Below are 15,425 nucleotides of genomic sequence, written 5' to 3'. Positions count from 1 at the left end.
CTTTTTGCTTCTTCAGCACGTGGAAAGAAGCCTGAAATTATCAGGTTGTAGAACAAAAATAAAGAGGATGAAAAATGTCTGGGAGGATGAAGTCTGGAGTTTCTGCTCAGTTTGCAGTTTCTGCTCAGAGGGAAGTTTCTGCTCGGTTTGCTTTGCTTTAGAGAATGCTGTCACCTGCTGGCAGGAGAGTAAGAAATTAGAATTTTGTGGGGAAAAAAAAAAACAAATCAAAGAGCCTCCTCATCCCAGAGAGGGGAAAAAAATCCACAAAAAAACCCTCAAGTAAAACCCAGCCTGGGAAATGAGTTGATCTTGGGAAAGGATCCTCGCTGGGCTCAGGGTCCTGCACAGGAATTCCCAAAGACACCCAACTCCCTCTCAGCTCCCCTCTCACCCCACTGCTTCTCCTCAAACTCATTTTGTCTCCTTCTGCAGCCCCTCTGCACATCCCAGCTCCAACTCAGCCACTCCTGTCCCTTCTCCTCTCCCAGCCACCTCCATTTCCACGGACACCCCTCCTCCTCTTCAACAATTTCCACGTGGCCAGAGAAAATCAGGAGCTCCCACAGGGCAGGAACATCTCACACCTGCCTCAGTTCCACCATTTCCATTTTTCACAGGGAGCACTTGAGAGATTTGGGACTGACAAAAATTCCCTGTGCTGGGCACTCGAGGGCTGTGGTTAGTTTAGGAAAAAAATCAGGAAAAATTTGTTCCTGGCAAAGGAAGGATGCCCAGGGAAGTGGTGGAATCACATCCCTGATGTCATTTAATTCCTGACATTTTGTTAGCACAAAATTCATCTGCCCCTTCTTCAGGATCCTGCAACTGCCAGAGCAGAAAACACCCAGAGATCCCTGAAAGGTCTTTTTTTTTTTGTTATTAATTTGATGGTATTTATGTTTTATATTCTATTTATTTTAATATAGTATTTATTTCTATTTTTATCTATTATATTTATTTCTTTATTTGCTAACAAAGTTCATGTGCAGACAAAATGCAGAGTCTGTCTGGAATCCATGGGCAAGGATCAAGCAAATTTTGATCAGAAGGCAGTGGTTAATTAATGACAAGAGAAATTAATATTGACAGCTGGGTGGCTAAAAATTAAAACTTCAACAGCACAGGAGCACAAGGTCTGGCTGTTTAAAAATTAACCATTATTACACAGCAAAAAGTCTTTTCAGGAGCAAGACAATCATGAATCCTCACTCAGCTAAAAAGTTAGAAAATCTGTTTGAAACCCATCTGAAAAATCACTAGTTCTATTTTAAACCCATCTGAAAAAATTCAAAATCCACTTAAAACCTATCTAAAAAAATGTAAATTCTATTTGAAATGAAACCAATCTGAAAAAATTGCAAAATCCACCTGAAACCTATCTAAAAAATATAAATTCTATTTGAAATGAAACCCATCTGAAAAAATTGCAAAATCCACCTGAAACCCATTAGAAAAACTGCAAATTCTATTTGAAATGAAGCCCATCTAAAAAACTGCAAAATCCACCTGAAACCCATCTGAAAAATTGCAAATTCTATTTGAAACCCACCTGAAAAATTGCAAAATCCACTTGAAATTAATCTGAAAAATTGCAAATTCTATTTGAAACCCATCTGAAAAATTGCAAAATCCACTTGAAACCAATCTAAAAAATTGCAAATTCCGTTTGAAACCCATCTGAAAAATTGCAAAATCCACTTGAAACCCAAAAAATATAAGAATTATCTCTCTGCAATTCTTCACTAGAAGAAAACCCAGCTTTAATTAAGTCTAATGAAAATCCATCCTCATCACAGTGAGAAAACAATGATCTCCCACCAAGTTTCCTACAACTTTTTGTTTATTATTCATTGAAATTTAATTGGAGGCAAGAGTTCATTTGCCTGAAGGACTGACAGAGGTGTTTGTTAATATTTCCTCCCTGTGAGACCTTTGTGAGTCACTTCTGGAACATTTGTATTTCTGCTTTTATGAAGTATGAACTGCTAAAAAGAAATTTTAGGTGTAGAAGTTTCCCATCCACTGGATTGTGTTTTATTGGCTAAGGGAGTTAAGTTGGGGAAAAAGGAAAGGGGAAATTTCATTTACACACTCAAATCCTGCTGCCTCAGGAAAATTTCACACCTGCATTTCTTTTTTAAGTCCAGAAATTAAACAAGAAGAACTTTCTGCTGTTTCATTCTTCCAGCAGCTCTTCAGAGGATTTCTTCCTTTTGCTTTCTTGTTTCTTGCAGTTAAATCTTCCCATTTCTGCTTCCACATCCCAGTCCTGAGCTTTGCTGCTGTGTTCAGAGTGAATCAGCTCCACCCCACAGCTACTGGGGAGCATCATTGGACACCAGAAATAAACCAAAATGCTGGAATGACACAATTTCCTCTTTTTTTAGATCTTGAACCACATCAAATCTTATGAATGCATTCAATTCTTTTTGCCAGACAGTTACTGGAAGACATAATGCTTTCCTAAACATGGATTTGGGGACCGTGATGGAGACTCACAGCTTACTGGCTGGATTTTTAATCCCCAGACTTCCCTGATTTCCTTAATCTTGACATCACTTCCCAACTATTTCTCCTGCTGCAGAACCACATTCCTGAAACCTGGGTCTTCTACTGGCAGTTTCTTCACAGAAATGTTGATGTTTCTACATCAAACATGCACAGGGAGCTTGGACTGGGAATTGAGGATTGAATTTTTGCAGAAAGAAATGCACTCAGACATGGCTGCTTTGACTTCAGGCTGTGAGGGGTCTGCCCAGCCTTTATTTGTTGGACTCACAGGTGGTTTGGTCTCCAGGAAGGGACAATTCCTCAGTCCTGGCACGTTTTGGTGCTGGGGGAGCTTGGAGGCTCTCATCAGATGGCAATGGCTTCTCTGGAAGAGCAGATAAGAAAATAATTTCAAATGAATAAATTCAGATTAAAAAAAAAAAAAAAAACCAAGCGTGGTCTGAGAGAGTCCTTCCTGCACCTGCAACAAGGATAACTGGAAGTACAAAAGTCTTTAAAAGCTGGAGAACATCACACCCATGAATTTATCCTTGGTTTCACTGCTATAAAACTGTGGGACAGTCACAGTGAGCTGCCCCCGAGCAGGGAGAACACGTTTCATATTGCCCAAAGCACCTCTCAGACACATCAAAGCAATGAAGAAGCTCTAGAATTTGTAATTAGAGTGAGGAGTTTTTTACAATATAAATCTATAATGGAAAAAAAATTGACTGGGAAGAGACTTGGCTGGTGTTAAGAGCCACAAAAACTCACCATGTTCCTGTTCTGAGGAAGGAGGGATGGGGGCTGGGTCTGGATATGCAGAGGTTGGGGTGTCTGGCTTCAAGGAAATCAAGTTTATTCTCCTTTAAAAGAGCAGAAACAGTTCAATTGCTTTATAGACAGCACTTCCACGAGTATTCCACTCCAAGATTTCATTCATATAGAATCACTTAACTGCAAAGGCACTTCAGACATATTTTACTGCACATTTTCCCTTCTTTTTACCAGCTGAATGGAGCATTATCCACTTCCAACCCCCTGCCATGGGCAGGGCCACCTTCCACTGGAGCAGGGTGCTCAGAGCCCCAGTACAATCAATACCTGGATTACTGGCAATTTCTAAAAATTAGATCTTTTAGGAAGTCACCTAATCAATGTTTTAAGTTCCACAATGAGGGCCTGGCTAGACTTGCACTCTTCTTAAAATACTCCTTGGCAGAAGGGTGTTTAAACAGTTCTTGGCAGCTGAAGGTTTCAGGTACCATTTTTGTGCAGAAAACTGGACCTTAAGACAGAATCACAGAATATTCTGAGCTGGAAGAGATCCAAGAAGATCAAAGTCCTCCTGGCCAAGACACACACCTTTTGTTGTGAAGGCTCAGGTGAATTTGCTGCCTCACATTTCAGGCAGAAACCTAAAAACTCCACATTTTTACCTCTCATTTGCAGCACAACAAAGAAATTCCACATCAAGAGAGCTTCCACTCAGTGCCAGGGCTGGGAATTTGTGTGCAAAGCTCAGCCTTTAAATGCAGCACAAGCACAGCTCGCCTTGGCCCCCGTATTCACAAGTGGAAGGGGCACCAGAAATCTCACCTGGGTGTTTTGAAACAGGACTGCAGCGTGGTGAAGGTGACCCTCCTGGGCTGGGGGGCTCTGCTGCTCTGGGTGCTTGCCTGGCTGCTTCTCCTCTCCTCTGAGGATGGCACTGGAGTGGTTTTGCTGCCCACAGGGGTGGATGGGGATGGCACTGGAGTGGTTTTGATGCCCACAGGGGTGGAAGGCAGCTCCTTCCCAGCAGTGCTGGGGGTTCGGGGTTGCAGTGGGGGATCCTTGCTGGGAGGGGTCCCCTCTGCCAGCTTGGAGCCTGGGGAAATCACTTTGTGGGATTGGCTCTTCTTGGCTTTCTTGTCTGCTGCTGCTCCAGGAGTCCTGGCATGGATCTGGGGCTTTTCCTTCAGGGGCACTCCCAGCTCATCCTCCTCGAAGGTGACGAAGGAGCAGTACCCGTCCGTGGAGGAAATGGCCAGGAAGGACCCATCACTGGACCTGTTTGGGATTTATTTTTTTTCCATTAAAGGCCAAGATTTTCCTTCAACCAACTGATCAAGAGCCATAATTCTCTGATTTACAGAGCAAACAGGGATGGGTTGCTGCTCAGACACTGAGTGACCACGTGTGTGGCATAAATGAAATATAAACCCAAGGCAAGACTCAAATGTGCAGAACTGGACATGGCAAAAGGACATTTCCCCATCACAATAAATCTGAGGAATACAATTCCTTACCATGAAATGTCACTCAGGGTGTGGTAATGGATGTTGGAGACGTAACCAAAGGGGAAGGACTGCTCAGTGTCATAAAAAAGCACAGAATCTTCTGAAGCAACAGCAAACACCAATCGATAGGGGAGGTTGAACAGGGCAGGGGGCGATTTGGGACTGATTTCATCTGCAAAGAAATGAACAGTGAGAATTCTCTTGTATTTACTGCAAGACTTAGCCATTCATTGAAATAAAATTACATCATCAATCACTATAAACACTGAGCAGACAGCTCTTGCATAGAACGTAAAATTTAACATTCCTGTTGTCTGAAATTGACTCTTTATTTTCTTAGTTGGAAAAACAAATGGCACCTTTCTCTCTCTGCATTGCTACTGTTTTGTTTTGTAAATTTTTCCCTCCATTTTCCAGCTGGAATTTTTCAGCATATTTATAAGAACTTTAATATTAAAGTCTCCCTTTAAAGGAGCTATGGAGACCAACTGCAGACCCTCATTTCCTTCCTTTGCAAAACCATGGATATAAAATTATGATGGAAATAGAACAGGTAAATCCTGTAAGGAATACTACAAATTTAACCTCTAAAGAAAGGAGCCAAGCTCTGCCTTTTCACCTGAGTAATGTCAGTCTTGCTAAAATATAAACACTCCTGGACCCACAATAAAGCTAGATTAAATAAATAAAAAATAAATTCTTGTCCAACTTCACAAAATCCTGTCCCCAGCTCAGAATTCCTGCTCTGCTCAGTAACACCAGCACTGCTTCCTTGAATAAACACCAGTGCTTGTAGCAAACTATTCCAAGTCCCTGTGATGTGGGCAGTTGAGACTAACAGGAATTATTTCACTGCATTGCTCCTCTGGTGCTAAACCAGGTTATTTCTTTTGCACACAAAATGGTTAACAGTTCAAGGAAAATATTTCACAGTGTTCCTGCAGCCTGAGAAGCCAAGGAACAACATTAATCCACTCTACCAAAAGCAACTCATGAGGGACTTGAGGTGAACTCAGGGCCTCAGAGTCAGGAAACAGCTTCTCAGCACTGTCTCAGAGGATTGCTGAAAGGCTGGGCCATAAAATAATGACCAGCCCCATCTTTTCCCAAATTTGTTCCCACTCCCTGAAGCTTCCCATACCTTTAGCAGAGGCTCCTCTCAGCTCAAAGTACACAGGACAGCAGCGAACAGCCAGAGTGCCCTTGCCAGGACAGGGCAGGTGACCCACGGGCCTTCAGAGAGAGGCAGGAGTTCAGAAAACACATTTGCACTATTTGAATTGTTTCTTTTTAAATCCAAACACATTTTTATCTCACTAAGCCCCTACCTTTTAAGATTGTTTCTGGAGAAAACATAAGTGGTGTTTGTAACGTTCTCTCCTGATTCCACGCAGCCAGCTGCAAAAACAAAACTTAAACATTACTCATCACCTCAGAGAGCTCCTGAGCACACACCTTGTGTCCACAAACATTCCAATTCCTGGGAATTAGGCTTCTCCATAAAGATTCTAATTCCCAGGAATTAGGCTTGTCAGTTGGGCAAAAGCTGAATACATCTTAAAAAGGCATCCCAAATATTTATTTAGTGCTGGTTTTGTTTCCCTTATACACTTCCCCTCTTCAAAGCTGCTTTTTGATGTTGCCAGACATATAAAGCAGGGTTTGGACAGGCACACAGTGATCCCTCCTTGCAGGGCTGTTTTTACTCTGAATGCAGAATGTTCTGAGAGAAGGACAGAGTCAAAAAAAAACCCCACTCATTATCTTTCATTTCTATCTTAAGACTTCTGGTGTTGCAATTTATTCAGCAAAAATGCCATAAATAGCACTTTTATCACAGGAGAAAGGTGATGTTGTGGATTAGTTAATGGAGAGTATTGTGGAGTTTTTATTTTCTACAATAGGGAGAATGAGGAACGGCTTAATTGGGATAAATCAGCATCCTTGAGATGCAGGAAATACTAAGGAACATTCAAATTAGGATATAACAGACTGAGGGAGCTGGGAAGGGGCTGAGCCTGGAGCAAAGGAGGCTCAGGGGGGACCTTGTGGCTCTGCACAGCTCCTGCCAGGAGGGGACAGCCGGGGGGGTCGGGCTCTGCTCCAGGGAACAGGGAGAGGAGGAGAGGGAACGGCCTCAGGCTGGGCCAGGCTGGATATTGGGAAAATTTCATCCTGGAAAGGGTGCTCAGGCCTTGGCAGGGGCTGCCCAGGGAGGGCTGGAGTCCCCATCCCTGCAGGTGTCCAAGGAAGGCCTGGAGGTGGCACTCAGTGCTCTGGGGACAAGGTGGGGATGGGGCACAGCTTGGATTCCATGACCTTGGGAATGTCTTCCAACCTCAGTGACAGAACCCAAGTCCCAGGAGATGTCCCCACACCTGGAGTGAGCAGATAGGAGCCATCAGGAGTGAAGCTGAGCCTGCGGAAGAACGACTTCATGCTGTCATCATGAAACATCCGAAAGCTCCTCGCCTGCAACACAGAAAACAGGAGTGAGGAAAAGGCCAGGAATGTGCCAGCTGCCATCCCAGGGACACAAAACATCCACTTGGACACTCCAGCCCGATGGAACTTTTCAATAAAACCTTTAAAAAGCCATGGCTCCTTCAAGCTTTCTAAAAATTCTTCACAGCTAAGAAAAATAATCCCTGATCCCTCTTGAGCTGCAAAGCAAAACACTCCCAGAGCTGTCACCTTAAACCAGCCATCAAAAAATAGTCATAACCTGGAGAACAACATTATTTAACACCCAGGGTTGCTCAGGCATCTCATTCTCACCCCAGGATTAGAGGTTGAAAGAGAACTTCTCCCATGGCAAAGTGCCTGCTCTCAGGCCTGTTCTTCAGTGTCTATAAAACTCTTACAAATGTTTTTCCCAAAAAAGAAAAGCAGTGAATAGAAAGAATTAAGAAAGTTATAGCCAGCCTGGAGGTGTTATTTTATTATCACTTAAGGCTGTTTGGGGGGGAAAAAAAAGCTCTTTGTTTTCCCCCTTAGGGTTAGAATTTCCTAAATTATCCCTAATTCATATTTTTCTTCAAAATCTAACTACCTTCCTGAAAATTCCAGGCTGTTAACTTTAAAATATTATTACTATTACATTTAAAATAGTATTACTATTTTAACTACTGTCACATCCATTAATAAACTCCCAGCTACTGCCAGGTATGTTTGAAGTTTTTCCTGTTAAGAACTGTTTTCTCCACACTATTTTTAACTTTTACAACTGAAGGATTGTGTTGCTGCTTTCATCAGCAAGAAATTTTGGGGATGTGGTTTCGGGGTGATGATGGTGGGAGTGGATGAGCGTGAAGGTCTCTTCCAACCTCGATGATTCTGCAAGATAGGAATTATTTGAATGGAAAATATTTGATCCTTTGGTTTCATGGAACAGGAAGTTCAGATAAAAGAGCCCCCAGCAGAGTTTCCAGCCCCAGCAGAACCCCGTACCTCTCCTTCAGTGCCCGACCCCGATGGCATCTTGGTGACATTGAAGGCCACTCGCTTGGTTTGGGTGCTGTAAACTCGCAGGACCCTGCGTGGGAGAGCAGAGTCAGCCAGCAGGGAATCATGGAATGCTTTGGGTTGGAAGGGACATGAAAAATCAGCCATTTCTGCCATGGCAGGGACACCTCCCACTGTGCCAGGCTGCTCCAGCCCCAGTGTCCAAGCTGGCCTTGGGCACTGTCAGGGATCCAGGGCCAGCCCCAGCTGCTCTGGGAATTCCATCCCAGCCCCTGCCCACCCTGCCAGGGAACAATTCCCAATTCCCAATCTCCCATCCAGCCCTGCCCTCTGGCAGTGGGAGCCATTCCCTGTCCCTGTCCCTCCAGCCCTGAGGGAGCTGGGGGTGCTCAGCCTGGAGAAAAGGAGACTCAGGGCTGACCTCAGCACTCTCACAGCTCCTGAGAGGTGGCTGTGGCCAGCTGGGCTTGGGCTCCTTCTCCAGGAACTGACAGAACCAGAGCACACAGCCTCGAGCTGCACCAAGGGAAACACAGGCTGGGTATCAGGAAAAAGTTTTTTACAGAAAGGTGATAAAGTTGTGGAGTGGCTGCCCGGGGAGGTGGTGCAGTCACCATCCCTGGGTGTGTTTAACAAAGCCTGGGTGTGGGGCTGGGTTTGACTCGATGCTCTTGAAGGTCTCTTCCAACCCAGTGATTCTGGGATTCTGTGAAATTGTCTCTCTCCAGGTTTCCTGGGGCTCCTTCAGGCCCTGCAAGGCCACACTGAGCTCACCCCAAAGCTTCTCCTCTCCAGGCTGAACAATCCCAGTTCTCCCAGCCTTTCCTATGAATAGCTTCCTTTCACCCCAAGTTTCCCAAAAATGCCCCAAGATCTCCCTTCTCATCACCTCAAAATATAAATCTGGACCACCAATTAACCATTAATTAAAATACTCCTCACAGGACACCACCAGAGAGATGTGTTTTAATGACTAAAGAACCAATGAACCCCTTACAATGCCTGGACTCCACAAGCTTTGGGAAGTCCCAGCACATGGATTTATGGAGGAATAAGGGAATTATGAAACAAGGATCTGCCAAGCTGTTCCTACCTGCACTGTGGGTTCCTCAAGAGTGGGAACTCCCCATTCAAAACAATTAACTACATCTCCATCAGTCATATCATCATGGAATGCTTTGGGCTGAAGGGACCTTAAGGATCATTTAATTCCACCCCTGCCTTGAGCAGGGACCTTCCACTGTCCCAGGCTGCTCCATCCCCAAGGATGAATTTATAGCTCATAAACACAACCATGCAGCACTCTCTTAAGAGAGTATCAATAATGATCAAGAACATCAAAACTTAATTCCTAAAGGCAGACTCCTACAAAATTTATTTGCTGCTAAGAGAGACTGCAGGAATCATTGAGCACAAGCCAAAAAATTGACTAAGATATCATTTTGCTTTCACATCAACCTGCTTACACAACAAAGTGAATAAAACAAAACCTCATGTTTATCTGGCACACTTCCTTTTAATTCATCCTATTGGAAAGAGGAATATTCAGGAAAAACACTCAGACCAACAGCTCACCTGTCACAACTCAGGGTTGCAATATACTGGCCTAGAGGATCCCAGGTTACTCCTTGGACATAACTCTTGTGCTCATTAAATATTGAAACTTTCTGTCCTGAAATTACAAACAGCTTTCAGATCATAAATTCCAATGTGTTTCCAAACATTTCAGACATCAAACAGGAGAAAAAATGCTTCAAAACATAGGGAATAATTTTTTAAACATAAAAGTGTTAATTGGGTGGTGGCTGGTAAGAATATCAGCACAAGTTGCTTTTAAAGTGCCAGTTTAAGGTTTGTTCACTACAAACTTAATAATTAATTAGAATTAATATTAGATTAATATCAGGAAAAGCAGGAGCACTCTGACTCCACTGATGCTCCACAAGGGAAGGTTTCAAAGCCAAAACATTGATGAGACAAAGTCACAGAGAGTTTCAGAAATACTCTGTGGAGTACTGGCCACAGGTGGGATTTTTCCTATTATTTAAGTGCTGCTTTCTTGCAAAGAAATACCAGAAGCTGACAAGTTTCAAAGTAAATAAATAGTTTTTCAAAAGTAAAGACACAAACAGAGCCAGACCATGCTGCACAACACCAAGAAGTGGAGTTAGGAATATAGAGGATGTTTGTGCAAGAGTTTTGGGGGGTAAAAAAATGTGTGAAGTTATTTCCTGAACACTCCAAGGTGAACAGATTCCTCAAGTGTAAATTCTGTTGGCCTGAGAATATTTTATAACTACAAATAGAGGGGTCTCACAAACCGAGAAAATCAATCACAAAAAAAAGATGTTTCTCATTTTTTGGGGGGGGAATGCCATGAGGCACTTCCAGCAGATCTGGAATTCCAAGGGATAACTGCAGCACTTACCTTTATTGACATCCCACATGATTGCTGTGTTATCCACAGAAGCAGATGCCATGTAATTTCCATCTGAGGTCCAACAAATATCATACACATCTTCCAAGTGGCCTCTAGAAGGCAGGAGAAACCAATTATTAATTTTACAATTAAAAGCTATGTATGAATATGAGTTTTATGAATTTTTAGGTTAAAAAAAATATCAAAAGGCAAATAAAAACTTCTGCTGGTGCTTCAAGCACTTCTGCAACTCTTCTCACATCAACCCCAGCAGCTGCCAGGAACTGCTCTTTCAGCTTAAAGCCATTGTTCCTTGTCCTGTCACCACCTGATTATTTAAAATGTCCCTCTGCCTCCTTTTTCTGAGTGCCATTAACAGGGATTAATATCAGAGCAAACGAATTGCAGACAGTGCTGGAATTCTACACAAACTGAAAAGTGTAAAAAACCACTGAGAACACAAACACACTGAAAAGAACACCAAATTCATCAAATAATAAATTACCTCAAAGTTTTGATGACTGCCCAGTTCTCCTTGTTGAGCTGAGCTTCATCTTCATCCTGAAAAACCAACGGCTCCAGCTCTTTGCTGTCATTCAGCTTCCACAGCAAAATGACAGCATCTGTAGGAGAAACCAGAGCAAGCAGCTTTACTTCCCACTCCCTTTTGCTCATTCAGGTGGATTTCATTTAGTTTAACTTCAAAATGATGCTGGAAGAGACAGAGGAGGAGCAGCTCTCACCATCCCCTCCTGAGGCCAGGATCTCCCCGCTGGGAGAGAAGCGCACGACGTTCACGGCCTTGGTGTGGCGCGCCAGGTTGGACAGGAACTCCACGATGGCTTTTCCATCCGGGCCTTTCTCCACTTTCCAGATCTAGTTAGGAGAGTGTTACAGCTTTCCAGGGCAAGATGGGATGGCACAGACTCATCAGGGTGGGAAGGGACCTCCAGGATCATCCAGCCCCACCAGCATCACCCCAAACCCTGTCCCCAGGGGCCACATCCAGACTCCTCCTGAGCACTGCCACAGACAGTGACTCCAAAACTCCCTGGGCAGCTCATCCCAAGGCCTGACCACTGTGCCAGGGAAATTTTCTTTCCCAATCTCCAACCTGAGCCTCCCCTGGTGCAATTTGAGGCCATTTCCTCTCCTCCTTTCCCTTGGTAATGCCTCAAGTTTGAGCTTTTCTATGTTTCACATTCTGAGCTGCTTTAGTGTGTGGGTCTGGGCTTTGTATTGAGGGATGGTGAGCTCTGTTCACAGAGCAGGAGACAAAACAATTCCTTCTCCAGCTGGGCACCAAGGACAAATGATCCAAAGCTCAGGCCCAGGAGCACAAACAGCGTGGGCTGGAGAGAGAAAAACAAGCAGGATGGGAGTGCCTGGGCTAAAGCTGGAATGGGACAATGAACTGCAAGGTGCAAATGGAGCAGAGCTGATCCCAGTGAGAGCCCCCGGGAGCGCTCGTGCATTTTGGGACCATTTTGATTCCTCTTGGCTGCAGCCCTGGCTGGGCTCTGGTGCTGCCCAAGGTGGATCCATGCAGGAGATCCTTTTCATAAATCCCTGCTTTATTCTTTAGCTCTGCCCAGCCTCTCCTCTAGCTCAGCCTTCACAAGGCATCAGTTTCTGGCGACCACGAATCACTGGGACATGGCAGAAGAGCCTGACCCCACCTCACTCCACCCTCCTATCAAGGAGCATATTTTATGTCAAAGAAAACTGACATTTTTTCTAGCCTTAAAATATGTATAAAAAAATCCCTGAAACTTTAGGCACCATCAGGGAAGAATAGGTCCATTTGCCAATGAGGAAGGAAAAAGTTTTATCTGAGACAACTGGAGTAAACTACTAGAGAGACAATTTACAATGTATGTAATGACAAGTGGCTTCAAACTAAGAGAGTAGGTTCAGATTGAATATTAGGATGAAATTGTTCCCTGCGAGGGTGGGGAGAGGCTGGGATGGAATTCCCAGAGCAGCTGGGGCTGCCCCTGGATCCCTGGCAGTGCCCAAGGCCAGGTTGGACACTGGGGCTTGGAACAGCCTGGCACAGTGGGAGGTGTCCCTGCCATGGCAGGGCTGGCACTGGGGGGGCTTTAAGTCCCCTTCCAACCCAAACCACCCTATAATTCTATAGACAATCTTACACTCTTTCCTGAAACCAGCCACTCCCCTTGGCATCTACCTGCCAATAACCCAGTATTTTGGATAATGAAACCAACCCAGTATTTTGGATAACGAAACCAACCAAGTATTTTGATAATGGAATCAACCCGATGTTTTGGATAATGAAACCAAGCCGGTATTTTGGATAACCCCCCCCACAGGCTCCAGGTTTAGCTCACCCTCACGGCTGTGTCCACCCCTGCCGAGGCCAGGCGATTGATCCTCCCATCCGCCCCATGCTGGAAGTCCAAGCTGTAAACCGGCTCCTTATTATGCCACACTATTTCACACGTGATGACCTTCATGTTTCCTGGAGAAAACAGAACAAACCCCACATCAATTCTTGCTCCTTCTGGCTCTGGCGGCCAAACTTTGCGCACATTTCCCAGGCACCGCCGGCAGAGCCTGGAATTGCACTGCAGTCATTGACAGGACGCTTTGAGAAAGGCTGTTTCTAAAAGTTGTCATTGTTATGGCTAAAGTTCCTGTTTGGGGTTTGCAGGAGGGCGGTGTCAAGCCCTGTGCATCGATTTAAAAATTGAGAGAAAAACTTTTTTTGGGGTAACAACCCTGCCCGGAATCCAAACAACGAGCGGGCACGGGCGGCCCGGCGCGGGCAGGGGAAGGGCAGAGGCGCCGCTGGCCGCTCCCGGAGCCGCGGGGATCCTCAATCCCGCTCTCCAGACCGCGAGGACCCCCAGTCCTATTCCCAAAACCCCAAATCCCTGCGCGGCTCCCCCGGCTCGGGTGCCCCCCCCACCCTCCGCCACCCTCACCTGCGGCCCGCCCGCGGCTCCCGCGCGCTCCCGCCTTCGCCCGCCCCGCGCATGCGCGCGCCCGCCCCGCGCGCCGCCTCAGGAGCCCTCAGGGGCTGCCGGAGGGGAAAAAAAACACGCAAAAAACATCAGAATAAACCTAAAATGAAACAAGCCCAATGCTTGCACTTCCTCAAAAGAGTGTTTGTTTTGTTTTGTTTGTTTTTTTTTAATTTCACAGGCATTGCTGTGCTTGACTGGTGTAAATATATAAAAGTCTTAATGGGTAATTGCGTCTCCAAACTTCCCAAAAACATAATAATAACGGCAAATTACATTGTGAGAAAACGGCTTCTGCTTTCACTTCTTGCCCAAGGGAAGAAGAGCCTCTGGGCAGGGGAGGTTGAAGCCCCGAACGGGGCTCTGGGAGCTCCCCAGACCCCACACGGCCTCACACAGCACGGGAGGGAGCAGCAGAGGACAAGGGAAGATTAATTCTACATCACGGAATCATGGAATGCTTTGGGTTGGAAGGGACCTTAAAGTGCCAGCCCTGCCATGGCAGGGACACCTCCCACTGTCCCAGGCTGCTCCAGCCCCAGTGTCCAACCTGGCCTTGGGCACTGCCAGGGATCCAGGGGCAGCCCCAGCTGCTCTGGGAATTCCATCCCAGCCCCTGCCCACCCTCCCAGGGAATAATTTCATCCTAATATTCAATCTAAACCGCCTCTCTTAGTTTGAAGAGATTCCCCTTTGTCCTTGGAATTTGTCTCTCTCCATCTTTCTTGTCGCCTTCCTTCACATCCTGGAAGGCCAAAATTAGGTCACCCCAAAACTTCTCCAGGCTGAACAATCCCAGTTCTCTCAGCCTTTCTGTTCCCATGGGAGAATGCACTGTCATTGTCCCCCTACTCTCTGGACAATCCTTGAATTCTGGAGTCTTCTCTTTGGGTTACTTTGGCTCCACGTTGTGCCAGGGCCCAACACAATGAAAAGATCCTTCCCAGCCTGGTGCTCCATGGCAGGAGCCGCCCTGCTCGGGGACACAGGGGCCCTCCTGTGCCACCCTCATGGGGGACAACAACACCCCGAGCCGGGCGTGTTGGGCTGCAGGAGAAGCCCAGGATGGGCTGTGGGGCTGTGGCCCCCTGTCCCTTGTGCTCCCCACCTCTGTGTGGGCAGGGAGCCATGGCAGAGGTGGCAGCCTGTCCTCACAGAGGGCTGAGGTCTGGCTCTGGCTGCCCTTCCCGTCACAACTCGGCATGGCCTGTGTGGAAGCAGTTGCTTCCTTTTCCCCCAGTTTGCCATGGTGGGAATTTTTGCCCAAACAGCTCACTCAGATCAGCCTCACCAAGGCTGGCACCTTCCTGGTGTTGTGGCTGCACTTTTCCCACGGGGAATCCCAGTGCACACTGGGATCTTCTCCTGTGCTGTGCTCATTCCAAACCTTTCCCCTTCCTGTTTGCCAGCTGTGCCTGTCTTAGGTGAGTTATCCTGTGGGAACTCCCTCCTTTGGCAGTGTTTGAGACCATTTATTGAATTAATTCTTGACACATCCAGTCCTCTCCTCATCCATCTCCATCAATCGTAACCCCAGTTCCCATACCCCAGAGACCCACAAACCTCTGGATCAATCCAACCCCTTCCTTCTCCATCTCCTTCCAGCTGAGGGAGGAGGATGTGTATGGAATAGGGGATTTAAAAATTATTTTTATAAAAGTCCTGAGGAATTCCACAGCAGTAGGAACTGCCTTAGGATGGTGCAAGTCCATGTGCTCGGTGAATTGCTGAAGGCAAGGAAGCCCATCCATGTACCAACAGCAGAACTTCCTGAAATTC

At 45.8% G+C, this 15,425-nt stretch overlaps 1 protein-coding gene across 2 annotated transcripts; it reads right to left on the bottom strand.

Moving 5' to 3' along the window:
- Positions 1–854: 854 nt before the first annotated feature.
- On the bottom strand, positions 855–14,958 carry CHAF1B (chromatin assembly factor 1 subunit B). 2 transcript variants are annotated; one of them, XM_053971505.1, is made up of 14 exons: positions 14,938–14,958; positions 13,011–13,141; positions 11,403–11,535; positions 11,165–11,282; positions 10,669–10,772; positions 9,816–9,912; positions 8,226–8,310; positions 7,154–7,247; positions 6,104–6,173; positions 5,917–6,008; positions 4,785–4,947; positions 4,093–4,545; positions 3,268–3,359; positions 855–2,878 (listed from the first exon to the last, which is right to left on the bottom strand). In XM_053971505.1, the coding sequence occupies exons 2-14, from the start codon at positions 13,134–13,136 to the stop codon at positions 2,766–2,768; spliced, it is 1,740 nt and encodes a 579-aa protein (XP_053827480.1). In that variant the 5' UTR covers positions 13,137–13,141; positions 14,938–14,958; the 3' UTR covers positions 855–2,765. The 2 variants fall into 2 exon arrangements, with proteins under 2 accessions (XP_053827480.1, XP_053827479.1); XM_053971504.1 differs by lacking the exon at positions 14,938–14,958 and adding an exon at positions 13,608–13,642.
- Positions 14,959–15,425: the final 467 nt, after the last annotated feature.

The sequence above is a fragment of the Vidua macroura genome, chromosome 2 (assembly GCF_024509145.1).
Source record: "Vidua macroura isolate BioBank_ID:100142 chromosome 2, ASM2450914v1, whole genome shotgun sequence".
In the NCBI taxonomy this organism is placed as follows: domain Eukaryota; kingdom Metazoa; phylum Chordata; class Aves; order Passeriformes; family Viduidae; genus Vidua; species Vidua macroura.
The sequence above is the reverse complement of the archived record's forward strand: the minus strand, read 5'-3'. Positions and strand labels throughout refer to the sequence as shown.